Genomic DNA, 27230 nt, shown 5'->3' on the forward strand with positions numbered 1-27230 from the left:
CTTGCAGAGGTGTCCCGGTGTCCCACCGCCCCTCTGCTTCCATCTAGGATTTTGATGAACATTTTCCACAACCAGGCTAAAATTCAGGTGGCTGAGGCAGGGGCTTGTGCCCTGTTTCAGTGCTTTGTTATTCTTATTTACCAAAAAAAAAAGAGTGGGGTCTTATTTCCTGTTGAAATTGCTTAACTATTTCTCCGCTGGCTTTCCAGTGGCAATACTTGTGCTGCCGGTGCCTGCCAAAGAGCTTTGATCAAACTCTTGTAGGTTGATAACCAAGAGTCACTTGTAAAAGTGTGTAAATCAAATACAAATAGAACAACATCTCCACTAGACCCAGCAGCCATTAATGCGGCGACATGGCAATTTGCATTTTATTTCCTTGTTAAAAAAAAGGGGGGGGGGGAAAAAGGAAAAAAAGGGGTTTGGTGACAAGCCCTGTCAGAGATACTTCAAAGGTAGCAAGGCCAGGGAGCAGCTGTGTGTGTTGGATTGGCTTTGGAGAAGTTTGCCGAGGTTTTTCCGGACAGTGAGCTTGGTGTCGGCGCCCGCGGCTCTGGGGAAAACACCGATATTTTCGGGTAACTTTAACGGAGTGCCCCTGGCTGAGGTGACGGGGGCAGAAGAGGATGATGAGTGGGCTGGGGAGGGGGACCTCACGCCAGGAGCAGCACCCTGGGGAGCGATGGAGGCAGCAGCAGCAGCAGCAGCACCCCGCTCCGCAGAGCTGCTGGCAGCGCTCCGTGCCTCCCTGGCTCTGCCGCCAGCCCGACACATTCCCTGCTGCACCCGGAGCCAAGCTCCCGAGCGCCGGCCATTTCCCAGGCGAGCCCGGATCTGCCAAGCGCTACCTTAAGGAAAGTTGTGCGGGCCGTATTTAGGGAAGCGGGAGGGGGTGTGCGCTGGCCCCGGCCCAGGGCTCCGCGCCAGCCCGGCCTCGCCGCCCGCGCCCGCAGGTGTCCGGACGCTTCTCCTCCGAGCCAGCCGTCGCCTCGACACCTCCCGCAAATGCTCAGCTTCTTCTGGCTGAGGTGAGGGCTGGGGGGAGCTGGGCGCGATGGGGATCAGGGCTGGGCGGGACTGCCACTGCCGGCGGCTCGTCCTGGCAGGCACCGGCGCTGGGCGGCTCTTCCGGGGGAAGATGTGGGGTGGAAGCTCCGTGTGACCCCCCTGCTCGCCCGGGTGATGCTTTCTTGGCTCTGGGGTTTGCAGCGAGCCGTGCTGCTGCTCCGTCGTGGTCGGCGCTTGTCCAAGGGGATGTGGCATCCTGCGGCTGCAGCGGGGACAGCGGGCGAGAGCTGGGGACGCCAAACCCCCCGGGTCTTTCTGGGTGCGACAGGAGGAGTGCTGGGGGCTTTGGCTTGAATCAGCTTCTTTTCACTTGAAAGTAGGGGCAGATATTTGGGAAGCATGGGCTGCTGGGAATGGTGGCGGCATGGGAGGGCAGAGGGATGTGCTGGGGCTGGTGAAGGCAGCGTGGGTGGCACGATGCCAGCGTGGTCTCCACCACAGTAGCCTCAAATGAGGTGGTCTTGGCCATGGTGACTGCCACAATGGGGACCACCACACCACGGTGGTGCTCACCTGGGTGTTTCCTACTCCATGGTCTCAGCCGTGGTGACCCCCATGGCAGAGACCACACGGTTCAGACCACCAGGGTGCAGACCTTTGCACCAGCTTGGCCTCCACTGTGGTGGTTTCCAGCTTGGTGGGCTCAGCTGTGGTGGTCTGAAACGTGGTGGTATTGATGTTGTGGCAGTCTCCTCCCTGGGAACGCCGTGGGTGGCAGGGCAAAGGTGCCTGGGCTGGGCGGTGCTGGTGGTGTCCCCATGCGTGTGAATTTTAGGCCTGGCGGTGTTTGCAGGAGTTCTGGGGTGACATATGGCTCTGTTCTCCCCCCTGCACCGCAGCCAGACCTTTGTCCCCTGGGACACTCCCTGGGGGACTTCGGCCCTGTACTGGCAAAGCAGCACCAGCCTTCCTGGGAGCCTCATGGGAGCTGCAAAGAGCACTCGGGCAGGGGTATGGATGGGGCTGTGGGCACGGCTGGGGCTGGGCATGCTTCACCCTGTGCTGGAGACGGGTGGGAGGGTGCTGGAGGTGTCACACCGAGTGATGCTTTCCCATGGGTGGTGGCTGGAAAACCATCAGCCCCTTGTAGGAGGAGCCCTCCTGTGTCCCACTCTTGCCTTTGACCCTTGGTTTGCACTTTCCTGGCCCCGTGCCTTGCTTTGCTCCATGTACTCTAAGGAAACATGATGTGTGGTCCCAAAAATACCCATTGCAGTGTGTCCTGGCCTTTCTTCTGGGCTGGCCACCCCCCTGAGGTCCCAGTGAGACCCACTGCAGGGAGCTGCTGTGTTTCCTCACCTGGAAATTCAGCCCCTCTTGTCCCAGCGGGGTCACATCCCGAGCAGCAGCTCTCATGCTGGGGACCCTGCTCCATCCTGGTGATGGGGCTGGGCTGTGCTGGGCTCTCCAGTGCTGCTGGCACCAGGGCTTTGTCACTGCTGGCAGTGGGACTGGCAGGCTGGGTCTCGGGGGGTGGACAGCCCTCACTGCCCTGTCGAGATGGCAGAATTTCCCAAAGTAGGTCAGGGTAATTTTTTAACGCGTGCAGATTTGCTTGTTACCATGGATATTGCTCAATTATACACCAATAATCCGCCATGAGAACTTCATTGTCACTGCTTTCTTCCCCACCATCTCCCCCCTTTTTTCTTTAAATACCTCCAGGGAGGGGCTGGGGTGGGGGTAGGAGAGAGAGCCAGGTGAGGGAAAATGGGAATTAGGTATTTGAAAGGTGGCAGTGGGTGGTGAGAGAGCTCTGAGGGCAGCTGGGGGTGGCTCAAGGTGTGAGGCTGCCCTGCTCTGCCCAGCTCCCCAAAGCCCAGCACTTGGAACCCCCACCCCACCTCACCCTTTTCCCTCCCTCCCATCCACTGTCTTGGGGGTGGCTGAAGCAAACATCCTGCTTTCGGTGGGCTCAAGGATTTGGGGGAACAACTGTTCTCCTGCATCTCTGCCCAGCATCATTCCAGGGAGCTGTGGCACCCACGAGGGCTTGCAGTGGAGGTTTGTGCACAGTGGTTGTCCCCTGGTGATTTCTGAAGAGGCCAGCACTGAATTTCACAGCAGAAACGTTCCCTGGAGCTTGTGGGTGTTTTGGTGCTGTGGGACACCCCTCTGCCAGGGTATAGGAGAGCTGTGGGGTCCCTTTCCCCAGTATTTGCAGGGCTGTTGGTGTGTTTTCCTCTCTGTGTCTTCCCTGGTTTGCTCTGTGGGCTCCTTACGCCTTCGGCAGCACAGGAAGTGAGCGTGGCAGGAGGCAAGAAAAATATTCTGCTGGAAGGGTTTTTTTTCCTAATGCAAACTTTTTTTTTTTAAATTTTTTGGGTAGAAGTGGGTCACTCGAGGGGTGACAGAGTAAGAGCATCATCGCCTGGGTACTGCATCCCGTTGCCATGGTGACCCGAGGGCTGCATCAGTCAACAGCTTTAAAAATGTGACAGTTGAGTGAGGCTGAAGATTTTAATGAGGACAGACACTTGCTGGCTTGGTTTCCATAACAAATACTCCACAAATACCCACCAGCTGGATGGTTCCGGGTCTCGGGGCGCTCCCCTTCCCCGGGCTGGGAGCGTGGGCTGGGGCTGCCTGGGAAATAGCAGGGGGATGATGTAAAGCAGACAGCTCCTGGAATTCTTCCCCCTCCTGCTAACGCAACCCAGGGGACAAGGTGACACGATTGCCGAGGCAGCAGCAGGTTTGGCTTTCCAAGGAATGTCCCTCTGGAGCTGTTGGCTGGGGCTGTGGGGTGTAACAGGACCACCCCCAGGCACTGGCACCGCCTTGTGCCTGCCCTGGGCAGCAAACCATCCTGTTAAACAGGAGATAACTCTTGCAGCGGGCTCTTGCAAGGGCAGGTGAGCCACCAGGAAGGTCCCAAACCTCAACAACAAGCCTGGAGGGGTCATGGGGCTAGGGAAAAGGTCATAGGGCTGGGGAAAGCAAAACCTGGCGCTGCTGGGGCAGCCTGTGAGAGGCTCCTGTTTGTGTCTTGTTTTGTACTGACCACATCGGGTGCACTCCGTGTGATGCCCCAGCTCCTGATGGTGCAGGAGGCAAATCTACAGCTTCCACTTTTTTACCCCTTTCCAAAATCCCATACATTGGGAAAAGAGCTGCTACCTCCAGCAGCCTGGTTTTAGCTGCATGGGAGAGGGATGTGTGCTGGGAAGCTGGGGGTATGCCAAGGGCCCGGCAGTGTTGTGTTTAAAAGCAAACTGTAAATATGAAGCCTCTTCCACTTTATTTTTTTTTTTTTTTTTGCTGCAGCTCCCACACTGCCTTTCCTTGCAATGCCACCACGATGTCCAGCTTGGACACAGTCACTGTGCACGTGGCCTGGGAGCCTGCAGGCACCCAAGGACACACGATGCCCTTGTGGAATGCCAGGGCTCTGCAGGCAGAGGGGCTGGAGCAGGGCACAGCAGCATTGCTGGGGTCGGGTGCTTCCCATTTGCTGCCCCCAGCACCACCCATGGCAGCCTCAGCCCTGCCTGCTGCCAAAAATATGCTCCTGGCTGTCTTGTGACTGCAGCGGTGTCACCGCTCCGGCCAGGGCAGCTTCAAGGCACAGCCCTGTGTCACATGTAGCAACACTGACACAGCATCACTGGCCACGGCCCTGCAACGTGTGCTTTGTCCAGCTCCCCAAAATAGCCGGGACTCTTTCATCTGGGCTGGTGAGTGTGGGACCTGACCCCCTTGGAATGGCAGGCACCTGCCCCAGCTCTGCCCTTCTCCGTTTCAGCTCTGACAGCTCCCCGATAGGTGTTGGCGTGGGGTCAGTGGTGTGGGAGGGCTGTCAGCGTGGCACGTGGGGACAGGGTGTGACAGCCTGCCACACGCTCTGCCTTGTTCCCGCCGGGAAACAGCCACCCCCTTCTCTGCCAGTCCTGCCGTAACCAGAGCCACTCTGCTCCTTTCCAGGTGTCTCTTAAAAATGGTCAAGGGGAATATTATAGTCCCTGAAGACATCTTGAACTTCTGTTGCAATGGCCTCCAGGTACCCTTCGTGCCGTGCAACTAACCCTGTTGTGCCGCCGGCTACTAACCCAGGCTGTGCCAGGAGCTGCACAGACCTGGCTGCATCCTCTCCCAACACATTCCCACAGCCAGCAGCTTCCTCCCTAAGATTCAGAACTGTCAAACGCCGGGAAAATGACCGGCGGGATCCCGGGCCAGGCTGTCTGCTCACGCTGCAGCAGGCGGCTTTGGAGCTCTTTGCATTGCTGGCTCGTACCCCAGAGCCTGCCGGCTGCCCAAAATAGCTCTGTGGTACTCGTGGAGGCGCTTCTGCCTGCTGGGGAACAGCCCAGGAGGTTCACACAGGGGTTTGGAGGCTTCTGGAGGGGCTCTGGCGGCCGGGGTGGTCTCACTGTGGGATGGGGGCACCTTTGCCATCGGCTGGGCTCGGTGCGCTCGCTGCCGAGGTTTGTGGGTTGTGCCGTTCCCGGGATGTCGTGTACCAGTAGCTATGGAAACAGAGGTTAGACCCGCTGGAGGAAAATGCTATTCTGAGAGGCAGTGAGCTCAGGGTAATCGGGAAAGCTTCGTTTTCAGCATAAACCCATCTTTAAGGAATCCGGGCGAAGCAAAGGGCAGAGAGGCTGCTGCAGTGGGACTCCTGCAACAAGTGCTGAGAGCAGGAGCTGCAGCGGGAGCAGAAAGCGGAAGGAAGGGCTCTGACGAAGCCCAGACAGCTCCTCGTGTCTCCTCAGTTACTCACCAGGCTAACTGAGTTCACCCCTTGTGTAACACGACTCACTTGACATCTCTCATCAGCTATTTTTCCTGCCAGCACCACCTCAGCCTCCTCTCTCTCCCACCCTGCTTCCCACCGGGGTGCAGGGGGAGCTGCTCTGTGCCCAGCAATGGACAAGCCAGCAAGAAACAGATTTTACTGCCCAAACAACCCCAAACTGAGGATGCTCCTTCTCTGCTGCTTGTGCCACACAGCTTCCAGTGCTTCCTTTGGTGAAGGGGGGGTGTTGGTGGAAGGTGTGGAGCACTGTCCAGCCCCAGGAGAGCAAACCACCCTGTGCTGCAGCACCCTAAAAATGAAGTTGTCAAGGAGAAAATTTCCTTCACAGGAGAGTGATTAACTTTGGGAGAGATTTTTTTGTGGTGTATGGGACGGAACAGTGGGGTTGGGTGATAGATGGCCTGAAAACCTGGAGTAATCCCCCATGGAGCTTTTTTTAGAGGGATTTTTTTTCTCTTTCAGCTGCAGGCACCTTGTCTTTTGCAAGGGCTGGGTGGATGTGGTGGTGTGCAGGGCTGGGGTTCTCCCAGCTCTGTGTGGAGAGTTTTTTCACAGGTCACTGTTCCCTCAGGAGATTTGCTTCCCATTGGGTTAAAACAGCTTTTGTGCCACACAGGGCTCGACCTCTCCACCCTGTGCCCGGGAGCCAGAGGAGCGGGAGGAGGCGGCGGGGGCCATGGCCAGCCCCTCGGCCCCCCGCAACCCCACCGAGGTGCAGATGAGCCAGCTGGTGCTGCCCTGCCACACCAACCACCGCGGCGAGCTCAGCACCGGCCAGCTGCTCAAGTGGATCGACACGGCCGCCTGCCTCTCGGGTAAGCCATCCTCTGCCCCTGGTGAGCCATCCTCTGCCTCTGATGAGCCATCCTCTGCCTCTGATGAGCCATCCTCTGCCTCTGATGAGCCATCCTCTGCCGCCGGAGCCCTCGCCCTGCTGGGCTGCCAGGGAAGGCACCAGGCAGGATGCACAGGAGCCAGCTCATGGGCAGCATCCCTGGCAGTCCAGCACTGCGTGTGCCTCGGAGTGACGCCAGCTGGGGACCCACGTCATGCCACTTTGCTGAGTAATTAGAGAGCAAACAGGAGCAGGACAAGAAGGGGAGGAGACGTGCACTGCAGCATGCGTGCTGGCTTGGGGACAGATCAAAATCCATGCCTGCTTCTTCTATAATAGTGCCCTTTTCCTTGCCTGCTGTGCAGGGCGTGGGGAGGGCAGGCTGGTGGCACCCCAGCAGCAGCCAGAGTGGGCTGAGCTCCTCCACTCAGCAGGAGGCAATCAACCTCACCAGCTTAGCCAAGCATCGGGAGGTTATGACAGGGACACAGGTGCAATTCTGCAGTTGGATGAGGTTCCCAGAGCAGTTTTGCAGTCTGAGGTTCCTGGAGTCCCAAGGGAAAGCCGCACCAGCAGAGCGGCTTTGAAATATTTGCTGTGTACGGGGAGATGGAATCAGCTGCTGGTGCATCTCCACAGCTGCAAACTCATGGAAGGAAGGCAAATACCAGCACACCCTCCAAACCTTTAAACATCTGCAAACCCACGCTGCTGTGGGTGGAAAAACCCCAAATCCCACTCGGGTCCGCTGCAAACGCAGCAATGGGCATCAGCAGGGAAAGGGACCCTGGTTGGGTGTCACCAGCCTGTGGCGGAGGAGCCCTCGTGCCCCACACACCCTGAGCACGTTGCTGATGCAGTTTGTTTTCCCTTTGCAGCCGAGAGACACGCCGGCTGCCCGTGCGTCACGGCCTCCATGGATGATATCTATTTTGAGCACACCATTAGGTAAATGCTGCGCGCACCGCGGGGCATGCGCAGGCAAACACAGGGGTTTTTCCCTTCTGCAACGTGGACAGGGGCTGGAGCCGGAGCAGGGAGCAGCGTGCCTGGCAGAGGAGGAGCTGCAGTGGCAGTGCCAGGCTCGCCAGGCTGCGGACGGGCTGTCTGCTCTGATTTATCCACTCTGGTCGCCTGGGGAGCTCCTGCTGCGTTGGCTTCCCGGTATTTCCCCCAGCGCCAGCTCCTCCCTGGCTTTGTTCAGGAAACAGCTCTGATTTAGTGCTCTGGAAAACTGGAATCTTGCAGATCGTGCCTCTGGAGCGGCCATGTGGGTGGCGGAGGCGTGGTGGGGCTCACCCACCCAGCGGGTGCTCCCGGCTTTGTGGGATGTGTCAGGATGGGCATTGCCTGCTCAAAATTCCATCCCAGGCTGGTCCTGGCATCCCCTGGGTGCTGCCCCACAGAGGTGTCCCCTCTGATTCATGCAGTGCTTGGGATGTCCTGTTTCAGGGGACAATGTTTCTCCTGATCTAAGGGGACAAAAACCCTCCCAGGGTTCTGCCCTCATCCTCCACAGGCTCCCAGTACTGAGAGCATTCCCACCCAGCATTCCCAAAGCAGTCTGCCCCTTTTGTACCCCCAGTAAGCCCAGGTACTGCCACCCACCTTTACTCATCTCTCAGAGCCCCCACACCCCCTGTGCCTGTCTGTTCCCACCTGGGTACCATTCCAGGGGCTCCCTGGGGGTTTGCCATGCAATATAGGATCCGTGCAATATAGGATCCATGCTGCTCAGCAGTTCCTGCCTTGCCATGTGGGATCCATGCCCTACAGGATCCATACTGTCCACTCCCTGCTGGGGCAGGCACCAGTGTGGGTACCCAGGGCTGGCACTGGGGTCCCCTGCTGTCAGCTGCTTTGTTTGGCACTGAGAAGTCTGACTCACTCTTGGGTTTTACTGTCATTCCCAGGAAATGCTGAACTCACACTTCTGCCCTCCCACATGAGGTGCCCGTCACCCTGGGCTCAGCTCCATGAGAAATCCACAGTGTGGGGATGTGGTGCAGCCATGGTGCCACCTCCTGCTGGCAGAGCTGGCACCACTGGGGTTGATTCCCTGCTCCTGGGCCATCTTTCCCCCATGATTTTCAGGAGCAGGGAAGAACAGCCCCAAGCCCACTCCACAGCATTGCATCAAGCCCTGCAAAGCATTTGTCCCTCCTCGGGGGTGAGCTGGGCACTGCTCCAAGGGGCAGGGAATTTGTGCTGCTCCTGGCTCAGATCCCACTTGCTGTGGTCCAGCTTAAGGCTGCGAGCAAGGGGCCTGGCAAGGATTTCCTGCAGAGCTGTTGGAAGGTGGAGGAGTTTTGTGTCAGATCTCCTTGCCTGGCTGTTTGTGCCTTCTGCTGCCCTTGTGCTGCGGGGAGAGGCAGGGAGGAGCTGTGGGTGCTTGAGGGCACGGAGGAGACCCCAAATTATCACTGGCTTAAAGCTCACTGGCTGGGCAGCAGATTGTCCCCATCCCTGTGTGGAAGTGCAGCTTCTGGGGAGGATCACACGTACCCTTGAGTGGGGCTTCGTGTGGCATTTATGGCACTGGCTCCTACTGTTTGATAGGGACAGAGAAGATAAAGTATTTTTGGGGCTATATATAGACATGTGGGGCTGCCAGTCTGCCTGCCTGGCCCCTTGCCCTTGCATGCCCCTCGCCACAAGCCCATCCAGAGCATCCATCTGGCTGCTTCCGTCGCCTCTAACCCTCTCCCCACGTTTGCTTTCTCTTTTTGCCCCAGCCAGCCGTCTGCAGGCCCTGCTGGGCAGCGGGACGGGAGGAGCGCTCTCGGGTACGGACGTGTTTGGCCCTAGAGCAGCCAGCCTGGCACAGTGCTGCCGTGAGTTGGGAGCCTTAACCCCACTGACGAGGCATGGCATGCGAACAGAGGCTGCTCACGTAACCCTGCTAACGTTTCGGCGTGTCGCCGGCCCGGGGTCCGTGCTGGGGACGGCCAGAGGCAGCAGCTCCTGCCAGTCCTGCTGCAGCAGAGCCAGCGTGCACAGCGTGTCACTTACAGAGCTCATCCGGAGCCTGGAGTCACGTGTGAGGGCACGGGGGAAAGCTGGTGTCAAAGCACACTCTCCCTCTCTTCTGGTTCTGAGATGTGGTTGTTACAGGGTTTATTACTCCACTGAGTTTTCTAGCACTGGCCTGTTTTGAGGAATGAGGAATATTCCTGGTTTAAAAATGTGTTTGGTCAAGACTGCTGTTGGTGTCACTAAAAAGTTTAATTTGCTCATTCCATGGGTACCAGCCTGGAGCAGCTCAGGCTGCAGTTTCTGTGTGTACTCTGAAGCCTGCTGAAGGCACAGAGGAGAGCAGCGCTTTGCTGCCAGCAGATGTTTCATTTGAGGTGGTGCAAAATGCCCCTGGCTGGGCCCTGCCTCCTGCCATCTCCCAGCATCCCAGGGTATCCATTGCTTGTGGGGAGGCCCCGTGGCTGGTCCTGTGTGCTGGACAGTGGATGCAAGGCTGGAGGAGCTGTGTGCTCTGGCAGGAACGTGCATGCCCACATGGGCAGGGGTGCCAAGCAAGCCTCGGGCACCTCTGCCCCCCTCGGGTGTCCTGGCAGCACCCAGACCTGGGGACCCACTTGCACACAGCTGCTCAGGGCTGACATCTCACTGCTCTCACGTCTCAGGGGTGGCTGTCCCCGTGTCCTGCTGGCCATCTGGCATGTCCCACAGTCCCAGGAAGCCTCACCACAGCGGGCAGTGAGCTGGAATGCTGTGGCACCTCAGAGGGAGCCGCTCCGTTGCTGCTGTCCCCCAGTAACCCCACCCCTTTCTCCTCTTCCTGTTTTGCAGCGTCGGGCAAGTTGTCAACATCAAAGCCAAAGTGAACCGAGCCTTTAACTCCAGCATGGAGGTTGGTGTGTGCCCCTGCCCTGTCCCCCTTGCTGTGTGCCCGTCCCCACCAGCCATATGGGATTTGGCCAAATCCCCAAATCCTCCCGCAATTCCCAGCTTTAATCCCATGTGTTCATCGTTTTTGGCTGGCTCTGGCCCAGGGGTGTGTGGTGGGATGCGTGTCCCTGGGGAGCAGAGCTCTCAGGGGTGCTGTGCCCTCTCCCAGGTGGGCATCCAGGTGAGCTACGAAGACCTGTGCAGCGGGAAGCACTGCAGCATCTGCAAGGCGTATGCCACCTTCGTGGCACAGGGCCCCTTGGGCAGCAAGGTGAGCAGTGGCTGGCGGCCAGGGGGACTCTGTAACCTGCTACACACAGCCAGTAAGGAAATGGCCTCTGTGAGGCTGGGCTGGGCTCAGCTTTCCATCATGGCAGCTGCTGTTTTTCATGGGTCAGCGATCCCCTGTCCCGTGCTTGGGGGATGCATGGTGGCTCTCAGCTGGGCATGGCGTGCCCATGGAGGGCACCTGCTGGCTGCTGCTCGTCCCCCAGCGGGACTGCAGCCTGCCCCATCCCTCTGCAGGTGAGGCTGGAGCCGCTGACCCCGCAGACGGAGGAGGAGAAGATCGAGTACAGCATCGCCGCCGAGCGCCGCCGCATGCGCCTGGTGCACAAGGACACCCTCAAGGACCTCCTCACCAGCAGCCCCCAGGAAACCGGTACCGTGCCACCCAGCCCGGGCTTCCAAAATAGCCCTGATGCCCACTGGTGACATCCCACGTCCTCAGCAACATGCTGGTGGTGATCACCATGTGGAGGTTTGGGAATGCCCTGGCCATGGCAGGGATCAGCCCCACCATCCCATACTGCCCGGCCTGGAGGTTTGGGGGGTGGATGCAGTGGGAGGGCAGCTGTGGGGAGAGGGACAGGGGCTGGTGGGGTGCTGGGAGAGGGGTGCTGGTGGCCATACCACACACTGAACCCTGTTATCCCCCCGTGGCAGAGCTGGAGACGCGGGACGGCAGCGGGGCGGTGCCGGCGGAAAGGACGCGGGTGGAGAGCGTGGAGCTGGTGCTGCCTCCACACGCCAACCACCAGGGCAACACCTTCGGTGGGCAGATCATGGCCTGGATGGAGAACGTGGCCACCATCGCAGCCAGGTGACCCGACAAGGGGGGCAGGGGATGACCTGCCTGGAGGGGACACATGCGGCTGGGTCTGGCCACAGCTGGACTGTAGGGATGGTGCCCAGCATGCCACCCTTGGGTGACACTGCACAGGGAGGCCCACAGGTGTGTGGTGCTGAGGGGCCCCAGGGAAATGTTGCAGGGAAATGTTTCTTCTCACGGCTGGCTTTGGCCACTGGGATCCAGGAGTGACATTTTTGGGGTCTCCTTGTCGGGGAGGCTGCCATGGCGTGGGGCCACGGCCGGGGGGTGACACCTGTGCCCACAGCCGGCTGTGCCACGCCCACCCCACACTGAGGGCCATCGAGATGTTCCACTTTCGGGGGCCGTCACAAGTTGGGGACCGCCTGGTGCTCAAAGCCATCGTCAACAACGCCTTCAAGAACAGGTGGGTGGCGGTGCTGGGGGGGCCCTTCCCGCCCTCCCCACGGCCCTGTGCTCCCTCACCCCTTCTCTCTGGCAGCATGGAGGTGGGGGTCAGCGCCGAGGCCTACGGCCAGGAGATGTCCGTCAGCCGCAGGCACATCAACAGCGCCTTCATGACCTTCGTGGTGCTGGACCAGGAGGGCCATCCCCGCACGCTGCCCATGCTGGCTCCCGAGCCGGGGGTAAGGACAGCAGGGCTGGCTTCCCCCCAGCCTGGTGCCCAGGGAAATCCCGCTCGGCCCCCACGGGCTCGCAGCACAACAAAATGCAGTTTTGTGACGGTGGGAATGGACCTGCTCAGTAGCAAGTGAATTAAATTCATTGCTCGGTAGAACTAATAAAATAAACCACTCGCCTGCGCAGAGATGGAGACGTGTTAGCCATGCAAGGCTTAGCAGAGTATTGCCTGCAAATTCCAGCTCATCTTTTCTGTAATTTAGGGGAAGGAATGTTGAGGTTGTTTTGTACTTTTCAAAGCATCCTGATCCATAATTTGCTGGGATACAAATATTTGGGGAAATCTGTCACATGAGCACAGCAACAAAGCAAACTCGTGTGTCTCAGCTTCTCCTGGGCTGATCCTTGTCCAGTCCCTCATTTTTTTGATGCCTTAAAACTAGGGTCTCCCACTGTGATGGAGATAATCTCATGGCCAAAGCTGGGCCCCCTGAAACCTCGTCTCACCCACTTTAAAACACCACACTAGCCCTTTCTTCAAAATAAGCTGCTTTTTTTTTGGCTTTTATTTCCCCAGGGAAGGACATTTCCAGGTGCTAGGGTACCCAGTTTTTGTTTCAGGGGCTTTATTCAGGTTTGCAGCCACAACAAGGGTTTTCCCTAATGTGCCAGTGCCCATCACTTGATCAGAGCGAGGTGGCAATGCTGAAATAACTCACAATTAATCACTGACATTCACTACAGTGTGGCCAGGGTGGCAGCTGGCAAGCAAGGGTGCTTCACCTTCCTGCCCTTCCCTGCTGAGTGTTTTTCCCACTCCCAAAAGGGCGTGGGGTTTTTTTATCCTCCTTTTCCTATTAACTTAATTGTCTTTTTCCATTTCTCAGGATGGAGAAAGGAGGTACAGAGAAGCCAGTGCTAGGAAAAAAATTCGGCTGGACCGGTGAGCAGCAAAACGAGTGGGGATGGAGGAAAGGGGGCTCAGCACTGGGGGGCAGGGGCAGTGTGGGGGTGGTTTGTGTCCCCTCATAAGGGAAGCTGTTCTCTTGCTGCAGAAAATACGTCGTCTCCTGCAAACAGACTGAGGTGCCACTCTCCGTGCCCTGGGACCAAAGCAACAAGGTAGGACCATGATCCCCCGTGGGAGCTGCTGCCTCCTGCTCCTCCTCCTGCCCCTGACACGCTGCCCCTGCCCCAGGTTTATCTGAGCTACAACAACGTCTCTGCGCTGAAGATGCTCGTGGCCAAAGCGAACTGGGTGCTGGCCAGAGAAAAGGAAAAGGTACTGAGCCCTGTCCCCTCTCCCTCGGCCCCAAAGCATGGGCAGTCCTGCTGGGAACAGGTCCCAGCTGTGCCCTGTGCTCCCCAGGTGCGGATGTACACGCTGGAGGAGGACAAGTTCCTGTCCTTCCGCATCGAGATGTCTGTCTGCATCCCGGCCAGCCGAGCCTTCTCCCTGCTCTCCAACCTGCGCCGCCGGCACGAGTGGGACAGCCACTACGTGTGAGTGCTGCAGCCTCCCCACAGTCACACCCCCGAGCTTAAGCCTCGTGGTTGAGCATCCCTTGGGGCTTTCCTGGGAGCCAGCGTGTCGCCTTGCTTGCTCCTAGAGACCCCTCATGGTGTGTCCCTGTCATGGCTCCTGTCCAGGCTGTGCTTTGCGGGAGCAAACGTCTGTTTTGGGTCACCCCACATATCTTGGGCCTGGTGGTGGGCTGTAAATGTGTGAGGCCCAGATTCAGGGGCACAGCAGGGTTTCTGTGACCGGTCCCCTTCCCTTACAGGAGTGCTGAGCTTGTCCAGAAGGTCGATGACGACGACATGATCTACCACGTGGTGAGCCAGAAGCTCAGGAACGAGAACAAACCGCAGGACTTCGTTATCCTGGCGTCCCGGCGGAAGCCCTGCAGCAAGGGGTGAGTGTCCAGCCCGACCCCTGCTCCCTGCCACCCAGGCTGTGCCAGCTCACCGGGCTCTCCTGTCCCCAGGGACCCCTACGTGGTGGCCTTTCGGTCGGTGACGCTGCCCACCCACCCCGCCAGAGCCGAGTTCACGCGCGGGGAGACGCTCTGCTCCGGCTTCTGCATTTGGCCCGAGTCAGAGGAGATGACCAAGGTGGGATGCCGTGGCTGTGCTCCCACAGCCCGTGGGGGAGGTTCCTCAGTCCCCTGTGCCCCTGCTGAGCTCGTCCTGTGCCTCGCAGGTGGCTTACTACAACCAGGCCATGCCGGGGTACCTCACCTACGTCACCACCAACGTGGCGGGACTGTCCTCCGACATCTGCTCCACCTTTGAGGCCTGTGAGAAGTTCCTGCTGAAGAATAAGGAGGACCTGATCTCACGGCTGCAGGACTTCTAGAGCCACGGGCCCCTGCTGACAGACGGACAGACAGATGAGGGGACACTTCTGTGGTGGAAGGGAACGTGGGATGGTGGCACCCAGACCCTGCCTCCCTGGGGCTTTGGTCCCAGGGGCTGGGGTTCAGGGCATTACTGTACCACCTCATCCCTTGCACTGATGTGTCATACCTTTTCTTCTTTCTTTCTTTTTTTTTAAAATTTTATTTAGAAGTTTTATAAGCTGATGTACAGGACTTGGTTTTCTAGTTCACTTAACGCTACTTGAATCTTTATACGATCCAAAATCTCCCCAAACCAGGTTATTTTTTTCACTAGTTCTCAGTGGGGCATAACTGGTTCCTTTTGAGGCAGCAAAGGCAGAAAGGGGGCAGTGATGTGGGGTGGGTGCTGTACCCCTCCCTGGTGCAGGGGTGGCTGGTGGAACATCCCACTCTCCCAGTGCTGCTCCTTTTCCTGGGCAGGGCTGGCCAAGAGCCCCTGCTCCTCCTGGCCTGAAATCCCACCCCATGGAGCTGTGGAAGGGGCAGCAATTATTGTGTTTTGAAAGGACAGACACTCTGGGTGAGTGTCTGCTCCAGGGGCTTGCTGTGTGGTGAGCTTGGAGCAGGGGTCCTGCACCCACAGGGGCTCAGGTGGAGATGGGGTCCTTTGGGACAGGACTGTGCTGCAGGAAAGGGGTGGTGCTCCCTGCAAGTGGCTTTTGGGGACTGCCTGGAGAGGTGGCTCTCGTGCCTGGGACTGCCCTCCTTGTCCCCCTCTGCTGGGTGCACCAACGGCTTGAGATGTGAACCCCAAACTGCCTCAGAGGTGCTGAAAAAGGAAAAGACAGAGCCAAACCTTGCTCCCCTAAGTCTGGGATGCTCTGGGAAGGGCACCAGCATGAAGCAGGGGTGACAGTGGAAGTGCTGCTCATCAGTCACAGCACAGGGCACATCTGCCCTCAGCCACAGGCCTGGGAGAGGCCCCTCCTCACCTTTCCTGGGTCACACAGCCAGAGGCTTTCTGATGGCATTGAGGTTTCTGGAAGAAAATGAGCAAGCCCTGGAAGCCCTTAGGCACGCAGAGCTTTGGGCACAGCAGATTTTACAGGTGCCAGCTGTGCCCTTGCCTCTGCCTGCAGAGCCCTGTGCTTAACCCCAAGCATGGGTTTTGTAGAGCTTAACCATGAGCAAGTGATGGTGATGCCATACTGAGGGTGAGGTGAGGCCATGGGGTACCAGAAATGACCACAGGGTCTTTTCCAGAACCACAGGTGTCCCTCTGTAACATCCAATCCCTTTGCCACCCAAATTCCCCACCCAGTTTATAAGCAGAAGGAGCTGCTGCCCCTCTCCTGTGGCCACCAGGCAGTGGCTCCCACCCCTGGGCTGGCTGTGGCCACAAACCCCTAATCTCTGCTGCATCTCCCATCATAAACATCTCAGCTCAAGGCCTGGCACGGCTGGGCCCCCACCTCCAACAGATAAAGCCATCTTAGGCTGACCATGGTACAAAACATTCAATTTTTACAGAGCCCTCTTATCTCCCAAAACTGAGAGCAATCCTTGTTATCACCAGGAGGAGAGCCATCCTTTCTCCTTCCCGTTAGGAATTGCTGCTGCTTGATTAAGGGGAGGGGATGATGTATTTGCCTGAACATTAAACTTTAACTGACCTCTCCTTCTCCCTAAGTATTGTGCTTTTTCCCTCTGGGAGGCCCCGGTCAGCCCTGGCTCCAGCCTGGCTGGGTCCCAGGGGTGCAGGGTGATGGAGCAGGAGTGACCTGGGGGCACTTCTGCAAGAAAACCCCAGCCCTACAGCATCTGCTGGCCTCGGGGGCATGGCCAGCAGGGCTGGGCAGCCTGGAGCATCCCTGGAGCACCCATCTCCACTGCCTCGTCCCACAGAGAAGGAGGGACCTGCTGGTGCCTGTCCCTTCCAGCCTTTCCCAGAGCCCTCCCCATCAAATGCACTGCTCCAGGAGCAGTTTAGCAATCCATCACCATTTTTCTTATTCTCTTTAAAAAAATAAGGGAGTTACCCCCTGCTCTGAGCAACCTTCCAACCTGCAGCTTTGCAGGAAAACACCTTGGAGCTCTTGGCTGCCAATTCCTGCATGGAGGCAAAGCCGGGAGGATGCAGGGAACAAAGCCCCACCTAGGCACCACGGCTGCCTCCCTGGGCCCCTGGAGGATGGAAAAATCCCCAAAAATCACCAAGAAGCTTTTGGAAAAGAAAAGGCCATGAATACAGCTGGGGATTTACAGGCCAGCACTCCAGGTTGGATGTGGGCGCCTTCTCCGGTGCGCTGCCATCATGAGAAGGTTTAAGGAGCTGATTTTATGGATGCCTAAATAAATACCTGGAGCTAATATATCACAATACAGGGCACATTCATCTGCTGTGCCCGAGTGGGATAGAATTAGACGGCAGTGTCTCTCTCAAGGCCAGCCCCGCTGTAATTCATGCCCCGAGGCAGCCAGCCGAGGGGAGGAGGAGGAGGAGGAATTCTGCAGGCAGCAGTATTGATGGGCTACTCCCAGAAGCTTTGTTTTAATTAATTTTCAGAGTGCTCCTTGCAGTGGATCAGGCAGCTCCTTCAAAGCCTCCTTCCACCCACTGCCCGTGCTCTTGTGCAGGGTCTGGGGCAGCGGGGTGAGCCTGGAGCCCCCCTGCTTTTGGATAAGTAGAAGCTGTTGCTGTTTTTAAAAATGGGGGCTCCCCCCAGCCAAGAGGCCTCTGATGGCCACAGCGTGGGCAGGTGGATTTGTCACAGCTTTTCTCTTCCCCTTTTTATTGACTTTCTGCTTGTTCCTGCTGCCAGGGGTCAGTGGGGCGTTGGCTGGACTTTGCCAAAAGTCCACCCCAGCCATGTGGCTCCCAGGTGCTGACGCAGAGCCCTGCCCTGAGATACCAGGGGACTGAAGAGCGGCTCTGCAGCCCGGTGGGTGTGTGGTGCTGAGGCTGGAACGGGGCTGTGCCAGCTCCAAAGCTTTCCCTGAGTAAGCAGGTTTGTGAACCTGAACTGCATTTGCCCTGCGAGCAGCAAGGTGACAGCAGCAGCCACAGCTCAGCGCCGAACTTGGGGTGACCCGGCTGACACAAAGGGACCTGTCCCCATCCAGGACATCATGGCAAGCGACACGGAGCCCTCCAACACCATCAAACTGCTGCACCTGCTCTTCCTCTCCACCTCCTGGGGAATGCAGGTCTGGGTGACCTTCGTGGCCGGTAGGTCGGGCTGTGCCGTGCTGTGCCCAGGGGGGTGGCACAGGGGACAGGGCTCTGCCCCAGGACTCTCTCTCCCCTCGCAGGCTTTGTGATGAGCAGGCACCTCCCTCGCCACACCTTCGGCTCCATCCAGCGGCAGCTCTTCCCCTACTACTTCCACATCAGCTCCACCTGTGCCTTCCTCAACCTGACCCTGTTTGCCATGTCCCACCCCAGCGAGAAGCTCGGCGAGCAGCACACGACCCAGGTAGCCTCCCCTTCCTCACACACAGCCCAAACCCCTTCCTCTGCTCCTCTGGCTGGCTTGCAAACCACGGAGATCCACGCGCAGTTAAAAGAACCCCACAAGCACCCAAACTGCAGCCAGCCAGGGGGAGAAATTTAACCCAGCACACTTGGGGTGGCTTCGCTCCCGCAGATCATCATCTTCCTCGTCTGCATCGCCGCCGCGGTGCTGAACACGCAGTGGTTTGGGCAGGTGGCCTCTGCCTTGGTGGCCGAGCTGCAGCTGGTGGAGCAGAGGCACGGGCTGGGGCAGGAGGTGGGGCTGGCAGGCAGCGAGCCCCGCAGGCAGCTCCGTGCCTCCAGCCCCGGCTACAGGCAGCTGGCCCGCAGCTTCGCCCTCTACCACGCTCTGTCCTCGCTCTGCAACCTCCTGTGCATCGTCTGCAACGGGCTCAGCCTCTACCACCTGGCTGGCCAGCTCTCTGCCCTCTGAGGGCACTGCCAGGGATGGTGGGCAGTGCCCAGCCCCTGCTGCCTCGCTGTAAAGGCATTAAAGTGAAGCATCCTCCTGCTCTGGGCATTAAAGTGCAGCACCCTCGGCTGGAGATACTCTTGCTGTGTTGAAATTTAGGAATAGTGAAATGGAAATGTTTTCTCTAGAGCTGCCTGCAGCCAGCCTCCTTGATCGAAGCAGGAGTGTTTTATGGCTGAACAGCTTTCTAATGCCCCGTGCATTGGCTGTGTCTAAAGCTGCAGTATTCCTGCAGAAGAGAAAGAAACGAGATTGAGAATTACTTCTGATTAAAAGCCAAACACTAATACGGAAGTGCAGAAAACCCTGTGTGTTGGCTGTACCAGTTAATGTAATGGATAAGGGTGTTATGTTGGGGTTTACAATCAGTGTCTGTCATTCTCTGGTATTTCACAAAATGTTGTCTCATTCATTAGGCAGAAGTCAGTCTACTTAAAATAGCCACGTTTATTCCAGGCACAAACATCTGTAGGACGTTCAGTAAGGTATCAAAAGGGTCAGCTCCAAACAAAGAGCTCTGCTGTAAGCCTGGCCAGCAGCACAGCCAAGCAGGGACAAAACAGCAGCTGCTGTCCCAGGCAGGAACCTGACTGCACCCACCCATCTCCCCAGGCCACTGCTGCTGAGCCCCAGCAGCCACAGCCCACCTCCGAGCAGATCTGTGATTTTCTCAGGTAAGGAAGTAGACTCCCAGCTGCTGTTACTGCAGCCACAGCCAGTGTTTGGCACTGCTTCAGGTTTATTTCAAAACCACATGCAGCCTATCATAGAGGAGACCTTCTGCAAGCCAGCTGGGTTCCCTTTTAAACAAATAATCCCCTCATGTTAGCCCTTCCTTCTCCTGTGCTGCTCCCCTGGAAGTTTCCCTGCGTGCCAAGATTGTTTTCCTCCCCTGAAGAGTGCAAGGCATTTTTGTTCAAGCAGAAGTCTGCAGCCTGGAGCTGGGCTAACAAACAGCAGCCTCTTGCACAGCAATCCTTGTTTCTTTCTTGCTCATTACAGTCGATGCACTTTCTTGCCAGAGAAGTATTTCGTAGAGAAAGGAGAACGCTTGGCAAACACCAAAACTGTCGGGGTCCCGGCCTTTACAAAATACCTGCAAAGATTAAAAGGAGTCCTTGGCTTCCTTGTAGCTGGCCCAGTGTCCTGCAAAGCAAGTGACTCCTGCCCAGCTCCATGAAGACTGACCTCCCAAAGGCTGGTGACGAGATTTTGTGCTGATTAGCGGAGCCTCTTGGAGCCAGGGCTAAGCACATCTGAGGAGGAGTGTTTTATGAATCAACTCCTCTCCCAACAGCCTCTTTTAATTAAGGCAGCTGCTATTCTCCCTCTGGAAGGAGGGTTCTTTTGCAACTGCCCTTACAGCCTGAAATCTGAGGGCCTATGGACACTGCTGAGTTTTATGGGGTGACAGAGATCCCGCTCCCAGAGCGAGCCCCCCACGCTGTGCAGCAGCTCCAGCCAGCTACAACTCAACAGCACACAGGAACCTTCTGGCTTCCCAAACAGCAAATTCCTCTCTCTCAATAACAGCACAACTCTTGAAAGGCAGTTTCAGAGCAGAAGAGTGCAGCGTGCTGCGCCGGGGGCTGCTCACGCAGCAGCAGGAACAGCGAGAGCATTGTTAACCTTCAACATGCTCTTTATAGGCTGCTGCCTGTTTTTCTTCTTTTTTATTTTTTAAAGTAGTATTGTGTAGATGGGATCTGGAATAGCTCTTCTGTGCTGCTCAGCTGTGCCTAGCTCCCCTTCCCATCTCCATCCAGTTTATTTTTTTTGGGGAAACCATATGTAAGTTGCTAAAGCCAGGCACAAAATCCATGCAGCTTCATACCTTCCAGGGGCAGGACTATTAAGTCAGAGAAAAGTTAGGACTATTTAAGAACAAACTGGACTTGAGGCTCATACTTTTTGCCTTTTTTCCCCTGGACATGGACAGGTACAGCCTCACCTTTCGTGCTGCAGCACTTGTAGCAATGTGTGTTCTGGGTTCACCTCATACATTTCTTCTCTTTCTTCATCTTCAAAATAGAGCTGGAAAAAAAAAGTGGGGGAGATGGGGGTTATTGAATGCCTAAGGTACATGAAGGAAAGCACTAAGCTGCTGAAAGCCCAGTAACAGCACACCATTATCAGCTGTGGGTTTATCAAAGCTCTGTAGCTTGACCCAACTGTTGGATGCAAAATTCAGCAAGGCAGAAATTGGTTTGTGTGAATTCCAAGTTTTCCCTGTATAAAGCAGCTTAGGCTCTCCTGGCAGTGGCAGCAGGAAGGCAAAATACACAGGCTGTTCCCATGCTTTACAGGCAATCAATCCAAATCTAAGGGCTGCATTTCAACAGGTGAAATGCAGCAATGTCATGAAATAAACTGAGTGGGTTTAGAGGTATTTGAACAAAACAGAGTTGATTTAAGAGATTAAAATCCAGCAACGGTGCCTTAGACTGTAAATACACACAGGATTTAACCTGGAAAAGTACACAGCCACTGTCCTTCTGGACCTGTCTGCTCACTGTACACAGGGTTGTGCTGCTGCTGCCTGGCACAGATGACACTGAAGTGGAAAATGAAAAATAAACATTCCCATCCTTCTGTGTACAACTTCAGAAAAATTCTCAAAACCTGCTGCACCAACTCACAACCCTCGTTTGCTAAAGTGTTAATAGAGATACATTATCTAGATCTGATTATGTGCTCAAGTAACTCCACTTAGTTCTGAAAATAATTTTTCAAAAAAAATAATACTTTCATATTTGTATTGAGCAACTCCACAATACAATTAAAAAAACCAGGCCACCTATCAGCTTGATTTAAATCTTAATTATTGTTACAAAGATGGAATCTAAGCAATATCTATAAATACCTTCTGTCAAATACAGTGTAAGTGGAAGACAACTTCCATTTTCATCAGTGAATTCTGTCAGCACATGTGGACAATGTTTGAGTTTGTAAGTGAGGGCAGCTCTCTTGTTTCACATCTTTGCAACGTAAACAGATGCCAACACTTCCATACCCTCAGAGCTGTGCACTTCCTCACTCCAGAAATAAAAAAACCACAAAACAACAACCCTGAAATTGAAAGAAAGTCAAAATTCTCACCTCAAGATTGTTGGGAAGGTATTTTTTTTCTAAATCCCAAGGAGGTAACTCAGCAAACATCACCATTAAATGATCAATAAACCTAAAAGCCAAAATACACTTGGTCAGCTTAGACAAAGTGCTCAGCTTCAGGAACTTCTATTCCTGCATCTGAATGATGGCAAAAATACATTAGCAAATTAAACAACAGATTTGAAAGTAAGTTTAGATCACCAATAGTTCCTTCCCTTCAAATTCACTTCCCAATGAATCCAAGGCCCTGTAACTCAGGTTATTGGCTTCAAATTTGAGCAGCGAAACAACAAATTATTTTTAACTTCACATTTTCACACTGAAAAAGATGTCAAAATAAACACCCTGCATTTGTCTAAAATGGATTTTCCTTTGACACAGTCCCATGCTTCACCAGATCAGAGTGATGAGAATATGTCTGTGTGTCAAAGCCTTCTTTATTTTGGTACTTGAGGAGTGTTGGGAGGCCAGTTTGTCCTAAAAGTCCATTTCCACTTCCTTTAGTCACAAAAAAGCACAGTGAGCACTACCATAAAAGTACTACAACTTCACCAACTGGCTTGCACTGTAATTTTAAGTCCTAAACTTATTAATAAATCTGAGGAATATGTCTTCCAGCAAACAAGAAGCTACAATTCCAAGTCTGTTTAACACTACAAGATGAGAAATTGAAGTTGACATCAAGGAGAGTGGAATTCTGAGCTTGCCAGTCACTCCCAGTCTGAAAGGTCTGCAGCACTTCAGATCTGCTGAAGGCCCTCAGGAGAACTCTGGGGTCTCTGCTGGTTATGAGAGGTCCCCTTTGGAAGCTTCTCATAATTTTAAACTTTTTTTTTCTGATATATATCTGGAGGGCTTTGACACAGCACCTTAATGAATCTCTAAAATCCACACGTGTGGTCGCAGGTATCCCAGCCACTAATTAATTACTGGCCTGAGTAATTGCACTGCAAAGCCCCTTCAGTCACCCAGGTTAAATGTGCTTGCCTGCAGCATAAATTTAGGTAAATCACAGAATAATTCAGGTTGGAGAGGACCTCAGGAGGCCATCTAGTGCAGCCTCCTGCTCAAAAGCAGGGCCAGCTGTGTGATCAGAAATCTGGGACTGCTCCAGCATGGCAGTGTTTCACCTGCTGCTGTTCTCATCTCCTCAGACACCTCAGTGCAAGAATGCTGCTGGCAGTGCATTCACCTGGAGCTCTCATGGAAAGCCACAGTGAAGTCTGTCTGCTCGTGCTCAGGGTACAGGAAGAGGACAGGCCAGCTCAGGCTGCCATCAGCATCCAAGTGCACCTTGGCCCCCGTGGCACTGCCAGAGTGGAACCCATCCAAGGATATCTCAGCCAGGCCATCTGACACTTCCTCTTCTTCATCTGAAGGCTCAACAACCAGCTTGATATTTCTTTCCTGGAGGGGAAAGACCAAAACCCAACTGAAAATCAAACAGTTATGGCAGGGAGAAGAACAAAAAATTAGCAGTCAGTAAAAGGTCCAATTATGTTGTCCTTGTTAATGAGTCAGCTCCAAAGCTTTCCCTCAGTATCAGACTCAGGTGACTGGTCTGATTCCCAGTAGAATCCAGAACCTCAGCCAGACATCCATAAACAAATGAGGAGAGGTGGGAATCCAGAGGAACCCACATGTGGAGAGAAGAGCCTGAGAAAACATGTGGAAAGGGATGCATCTAAAATCCTTTTCTCTGGGGCCTGCCAGGCATCACTACAGGGTGCAAATACACACACCAGCTCCTGAGAACATCTCTTCTTCCAGAGAACTGAAGAAAGCTCACTCTTTTCCTTGGAAAAACGAAAACAGCAAAGAGACCTGACTGTATGTAAAAGCCCAGAATATTTTAATGCAGTTTAAACATTCACTGAGGAAGGAGAGGATGCAGGACTGATTCCCTCTTCTACCCTATTGAATGGTTATCTTCTATTCTTCCAGAGGTAAAGCCTGTGGGCAGCAAAGAAAGCCAGGTCCACTGGGCTGATGTGATGCTACAGCTCTGCAGCCAGAGCACTCACAAAGCTCAGCCCATCTCCTAACACTGGGTCTGTATTTTGCATTAGTTGTTACCTGAAATACAGAAAGCTGGGAGGTGGGGCTAAAGCCATGCAGACCTGGAGAATGATGGTTTTAACTCAAATTGTTTTTGCTCTAGCCTTCAAAAGCCAATGTATGAGATCCAACTTTTAGAGAAAAATGAGAGAGCCCCAAAAAAGCCACAAACCACACAAAACCAGCCCCTCTCAGCAACTCACCTTTATTGCTGCAAGCAAAATTTCCTTCTGACCCTGCTCCTTGCGCTCCATCACCTTTGCTTTCCTGGCATCCCGCTCCTGGATTCGCTACAGGCAAGAGAAGGATGCACTGAGGTCACACAGAGAGGGTCAGTGCCCATCACTGCTCTTCCCTGACATTTTCTCCTGCTGCAGAAATCAGTTTGGGTCCCCAGGAAGGTCCCCTCCAGCTCCTTCCCCTGCACATCCCATGGAAGCACCACTCAGTCCTGCCTGGGGACACCACACTACAGAAACCCCAAGGGAGCAGCCTCCCTCCTCCTTCCAAGGATCCCCAAGGGACAAGCACTGCAGCTGCCAGGCTGCCTTCATCCTTACCTTTAATTTGTCAGCTTTAGCTCTCATTTCCACGAGCTTTTTATCTTTTGAGTCTATTTGCAAGCCTTCCTCACACCATGCTACTGCTTCCACGAAATTCTTTAGCTCCATGTGACAGAGAGCTCCTGGAAGGATTAATATTTTAAGTTTCCAGTGTTGAGTCAGTGTACAATTACTATAAAAGTGGTGATTATAAAGACAGCATTAGGTCTGGTTTTGTACTAAATATTTCTGTCTTGTGTGGTCATGTTCAACCAGAAACTTCCAGCAGGTCAGTTGAGAAGAAAATGTAAAGTATTTCATCAGTTCTCATATCACTTAGACACAGAAATCAGCAGAATTATGCTAAAAGTGTATTTACGAACTACATTTTACCACTGTAACTAACATTTCAGTATTTGGCTTGTTAGGAAAAATAAAAGGGGGGTTTCTATGGAGTGGGAAAAAAGAACAGACCCCAAAAAGAGTATTGTGGAAAACAGGAAAAGTTATCCTGTACTCCACAGAAATGGGTCCAGTGCCTCTGATAGATAAAGCAAATGAAGAACAAAAGGATATTTTGATTGAAAATGCAAAGCAAAAGGCAAAGCTCTGTTTTGGGGAGAAACAGCAATAACAAGTGAAGAAATCTCTTCCAGTAATTGCTTTCCCTTTCTGAAATAAATTCTGTCCAGAAACAAAGCATGATGCCCACTCACAGTAATTTAAGCTTAAATTAAGACAGTAATTGAGACACACAGTAATTAAGACAATTATTACACACCAGAAACACGCAAGGAAACAAGGCAACAAGTAACAACAGCCTGTTTCAGGGCTGGTAAAAATAACAGCCCAATCAGTAAAGATAACATCAGCCAAGGGTTTGGAAAGGAGTCCTGCTCCATGCAGCAACACCAGCTTTAACTCTCACCTCTCATGATGGCTTTGAGATGGGTGGGCTTCAGTTTTTTGGCTTGGGTGGCATCATTCAGAGCAGAGCGGTAGTTCCCTGTAAAGCAAGTAAAAGTGCTCAGAACCCTTCACTTCTATTTAAAATCCAACCAGACACCAAGGTGGCAAAAAGGTTTATGCAGAGACCCTGTAATTCACTGTTCCTACAATCACAGCAAGGTGAGAGGAAGGTAAAAAAAGAGCAAATTAAGAATAAGAAGTGAAAGGACAGGGATCAATCATACAGGTGAGAGGTAAATAAGGTGGTGTGAGGAGATCACCTCCCTGCTGCAACACACTGCAGCATTAAAAGGCCCCAGAACACCTTCCCTGTTGGTAGGAAGAGAGCCACAGAATTAATAAAGTTGGTAAACACCTCCAAGATCATCAAGTAATGGTTTTAAACTAGATGAGGGTAGAATTACACTAGATGTAAGGAAGAAATGTTTGAGAATGAGAGTGGTGAGACACTCGCAAAAGTTGTCCAGAGCAGTGGCAGGAGCTCCATCCCTGCAATCACTGAAGGCCAGGCTGGGCAGGGCTCTGAACAAACTTTTTTAGTTGACGATGTCCCTGCTCCTTGCACAGGGGTTGGACCAGATGGCCTAAGAAGGTCCCTTCCAACCCAAACCAGTCTCTGATCCTAAACCCCACTGCTTTTGCCTGTCCTGGAGCCAAGGCTTGAGCAGCAGGTAGCAGCTGGAAGGAGCAGAGAACAAACCCTGCACACAGCCATGCGCTGGAGCCAGCCAGCTCTTCAGCATTCAAGGAGCTCATGGATATTCTCACGGATAACCTACACACAACCAAAACAAACAAAAAGGAAACCCCAAAAGGGGAGGAAAAGCAGCTCTGGAGCGCGGAGCCGCGTGGAGATGTGGCAGTGCTCCTTACCCAGGTGGAAATGTGCAGCTGCCCTGTTGGCGAGCAGCACCGCGTCCAGCTCGGCGTCCCCGCTGCGCCGCCGCAGCCCCTCCGAGTACGCGGCCACCGCTCTCCCGTAGTCCTTCTCCTTGAAGTACTCGTTCCCTTCGTTCTTGTACATCCTGGCCAGCTCTGCGGGCGTGCAGCGGGGTCAGCCTGGGCCAGGGACACGCTGGGGAGGGCTGGGCTGGGCACGGCAATGGCAGGGCAAGGCAAGGCAGGGCAGGGACACGCTGGGCTGGGCAGGGCTGGTAAGGCAAGGCAAGGCAGGGCTGGACAAGGCAAGGCAGGGCAGGGACACGCTCGGCTGGGCAGGGCAGGGCCAGGCCAGGCAAAGCAGGGCAGGGACACGCCGGGCAAGGCAGGGACACGGCAGAGCAAGGCAAGGCAAGGTAGTGACATGCCAGGCAAGGCAGGGACACGCCGGGGAAGGCAGGGACACGCCGGGCAAGGCAGGGCACGGCAGAGCAAGGCAAGGCAAGGCAGTGACATGCCAGGCAAGGCAGTGACATGCCAGGCAAGGCAGGGACACGCCGGGCAGGGCAATGCGCACCTGCGGGGCTCCGCTCCTCGTCGAACAGCATCGACTGCAGGCAGGCGAGCTCGGGCTGCCGCGCCGCGTCGATCTCGGCCGGGCATTGCTTCATGAACATGGGGATGGCCTCCAGCTCCTGCGGACGGACAGACGGACACGCACACAGCGCCCTGAGCCCGGCCCCGCTCCCGGCCCCGCCGCCTCACCTGCTCCCACGTGTCGGGGTGCAGCGCTCCCCGGTACCGCGGCGGCGCCGGGGCTCCGGGCACGCCGTCCCGCTCGGGCTCCGCCATGCTCCCGCTGCTCCTCCCGCTGCTCCGCCCGCACCGCCGGCCCCGCCCGCGACCGCCCCCGCTGCGCCAGGCCCGGCCCCGCTGCTTCCGACCGGCACCGGCATCAGCATCGCACCGGCTCCGGCATCCCACCCTCCCCCGCCTCAATCCCGGCCCCGCTCCTTTCGACCAGCCCCGACATCCCACCCGCCCTG

At 55.2% G+C, this 27230-nt stretch overlaps 3 protein-coding genes across 9 annotated transcripts; 2 read left to right on the plus strand and 1 right to left on the minus strand.

The window, feature by feature from the left end:
- The first annotated feature begins 869 nt into the window (after window positions 1–869).
- Window positions 870–16317, plus strand: ACOT11 (acyl-CoA thioesterase 11). 6 transcript variants are annotated; one of them, XM_064428942.1, is made up of 18 exons: window positions 870–1028; window positions 4993–5068; window positions 6444–6642; window positions 7541–7610; window positions 9398–9448; window positions 10467–10527; window positions 10735–10836; window positions 11091–11226; window positions 11511–11667; window positions 11963–12082; window positions 12158–12302; window positions 13185–13240; window positions 13353–13419; window positions 13496–13579; window positions 13667–13800; window positions 14082–14213; window positions 14286–14412; window positions 14501–16317. In XM_064428942.1, exons 1-18 carry the CDS (start codon window positions 1006–1008, stop codon window positions 14654–14656), a joined length of 1896 nt encoding a protein of 631 aa, XP_064285012.1. In that variant the 5' UTR covers window positions 870–1005; the 3' UTR covers window positions 14657–16317. The 6 variants fall into 6 exon arrangements, with proteins under 6 accessions (XP_064285012.1, XP_064285013.1, XP_064285014.1 ...); XM_064428943.1 differs by lacking the exon at window positions 9398–9448; XM_064428944.1 differs by lacking the exon at window positions 4993–5068 and having other exon boundaries at window positions 873–1028.
- A 151-nt stretch (window positions 16318–16468) lies between these two features.
- Window positions 16469–18922, plus strand: TMEM205 (transmembrane protein 205). 2 transcript variants are annotated; one of them, XM_064428949.1, is made up of 4 exons: window positions 16469–17581; window positions 17684–17868; window positions 17952–18115; window positions 18287–18922. In XM_064428949.1, the coding sequence occupies exons 2-4, from the start codon at window positions 17769–17771 to the stop codon at window positions 18584–18586; spliced, it is 564 nt and encodes a 187-aa protein (XP_064285019.1). In that variant the 5' UTR covers window positions 16469–17581; window positions 17684–17768; the 3' UTR covers window positions 18587–18922. The 2 variants fall into 2 exon arrangements, with proteins under 2 accessions (XP_064285019.1, XP_064285021.1); XM_064428951.1 differs by having other exon boundaries at window positions 16469–17846.
- A 132-nt stretch (window positions 18923–19054) lies between these two features.
- Window positions 19055–27096, minus strand: TTC4 (tetratricopeptide repeat domain 4). The gene is made up of 10 exons (XM_064428948.1): window positions 26950–27096; window positions 26762–26879; window positions 26179–26340; window positions 25265–25342; window positions 24355–24479; window positions 23998–24084; window positions 22929–23143; window positions 21725–21806; window positions 20577–20659; window positions 19055–19721 (listed from the first exon to the last, which is right to left on the minus strand). The coding sequence occupies exons 1-10, from the start codon at window positions 27034–27036 to the stop codon at window positions 19622–19624; spliced, it is 1137 nt and encodes a 378-aa protein (XP_064285018.1). The 5' UTR covers window positions 27037–27096; the 3' UTR covers window positions 19055–19621.
- Between the last annotated feature and the right edge of the window lie 134 nt (window positions 27097–27230).

This window comes from Passer domesticus, chromosome 7 (assembly GCF_036417665.1).
Source record: "Passer domesticus isolate bPasDom1 chromosome 7, bPasDom1.hap1, whole genome shotgun sequence".
In the NCBI taxonomy this organism is placed as follows: domain Eukaryota; kingdom Metazoa; phylum Chordata; class Aves; order Passeriformes; family Passeridae; genus Passer; species Passer domesticus.